Source organism: Octopus bimaculoides, chromosome 12, assembly GCF_001194135.2.
Source record: "Octopus bimaculoides isolate UCB-OBI-ISO-001 chromosome 12, ASM119413v2, whole genome shotgun sequence".
Classification (NCBI taxonomy): Eukaryota; Metazoa; Mollusca; class Cephalopoda; order Octopoda; family Octopodidae; genus Octopus; species Octopus bimaculoides.
The window spans coordinates 61,669,036-61,670,152 of NC_068992.1; the positions used below are offsets into that span (position 1 = coordinate 61,669,036).

The window sequence follows — 1,117 nt, forward strand, 5'->3', positions numbered from 1 at the left end:
ACAGATATATACATATATATATATATACACATACATACCTACACATATACAGATACCTATACATACATACATACATACATGCATGCATGCATACATACATACATACATGCATGCATATGTAACAATGCAATATATCGTTCCAATGTATGAACTGTGTGTGTGTGTGTGTGTGTGTGTGTGTGTGTGTGTGTGTGTGTGTGACTGAAAAACAGTGAGAGAAGAGTCGAGACACATTGAACCAATTTTGTTTTTCTTTCTTTTATCTTTTACTTTTTTCTTCAAAGAGACATTCACATTTCAAAATGTCATTGCATTTTCACTATTAGATGGTATGGTGAGGGGGAGGGTTTTTTTAAAATTTTGTCATTCCAAAACAACACTGGACAGATTCCCAGATCATCCCCAAGAGATAGGAATCTTTTTTGTTTTTTTCATCTGTTTCCTCTTATCAAAATAGACTGCTCTTATCAAATAACCCTTAAATAAAAATCGAAAAAAAAAAAAAAATTTTTAATTAAAAAAAAAGACAACCAGCCAAGTTCTAGGAGGACTGAATCTCTGGCACCTCTCCAGACATATCCAAGCTACCAAATGCATTTTCGGTACAAAAGGTAACATTTTGTTTTTGTCTGACTTTTTCTTCAATGGGACATAGATGCTGTATAGTTTTGTTTTGTTTTGTTTGTTTTATTTGTTTTTTATTGGATTCCGATGTCAAGGTTGAGCGATAATTTTAGGCTATATGCTTAAAGCCAGACTTTGATGCTGTACATATGAACATGAGATAAGTTCCGAGGAGGAGAAGGAGGAGGAGGATGACGATAACGCCACTGTTGTCATCGTCATCGCTGACATCGTCTGTGAGAGCCGTATTCCAGCCATAATCAGCTAGGACTGATAAAGTAGATAACTTTTCAATGATCGAGGAAGTGGAAGCTTGTGGATTTCATGCAGTCTGTTCTTGTTGAGTTGTTGACGAATAACCCGTCGACAGATATCCATAAGAGGTAAAGGCTCAGCTGAAAAAAAGAAAAAAAATAGAAAATTTAAATGTATGGAGGTTTAGCAGAATTGACTGAAGTCATTTTATATATATATATATATATATAGAACAAAA

At 34.3% G+C, this 1,117-nt stretch overlaps 1 protein-coding gene across 2 annotated transcripts in view; it reads right to left on the reverse strand.

The window, feature by feature from the left end:
• LOC106878318 (SPRY domain-containing SOCS box protein 1) overlaps positions 1-1,117 on the reverse strand; it is a 138,645-nt gene that overhangs the window by 2,501 nt on the left and 135,027 nt on the right. For both annotated transcript variants that reach the window (XM_052972218.1, XM_014927508.2), the window contains exon 4: positions 39-1,019. In XM_052972218.1, the coding sequence (XP_052828178.1) occupies positions 889-1,019 (131 nt within the window). In that variant the 3' untranslated portion in view covers positions 39-888. The remainder of the gene's footprint in view (positions 1-38; positions 1,020-1,117) is intronic.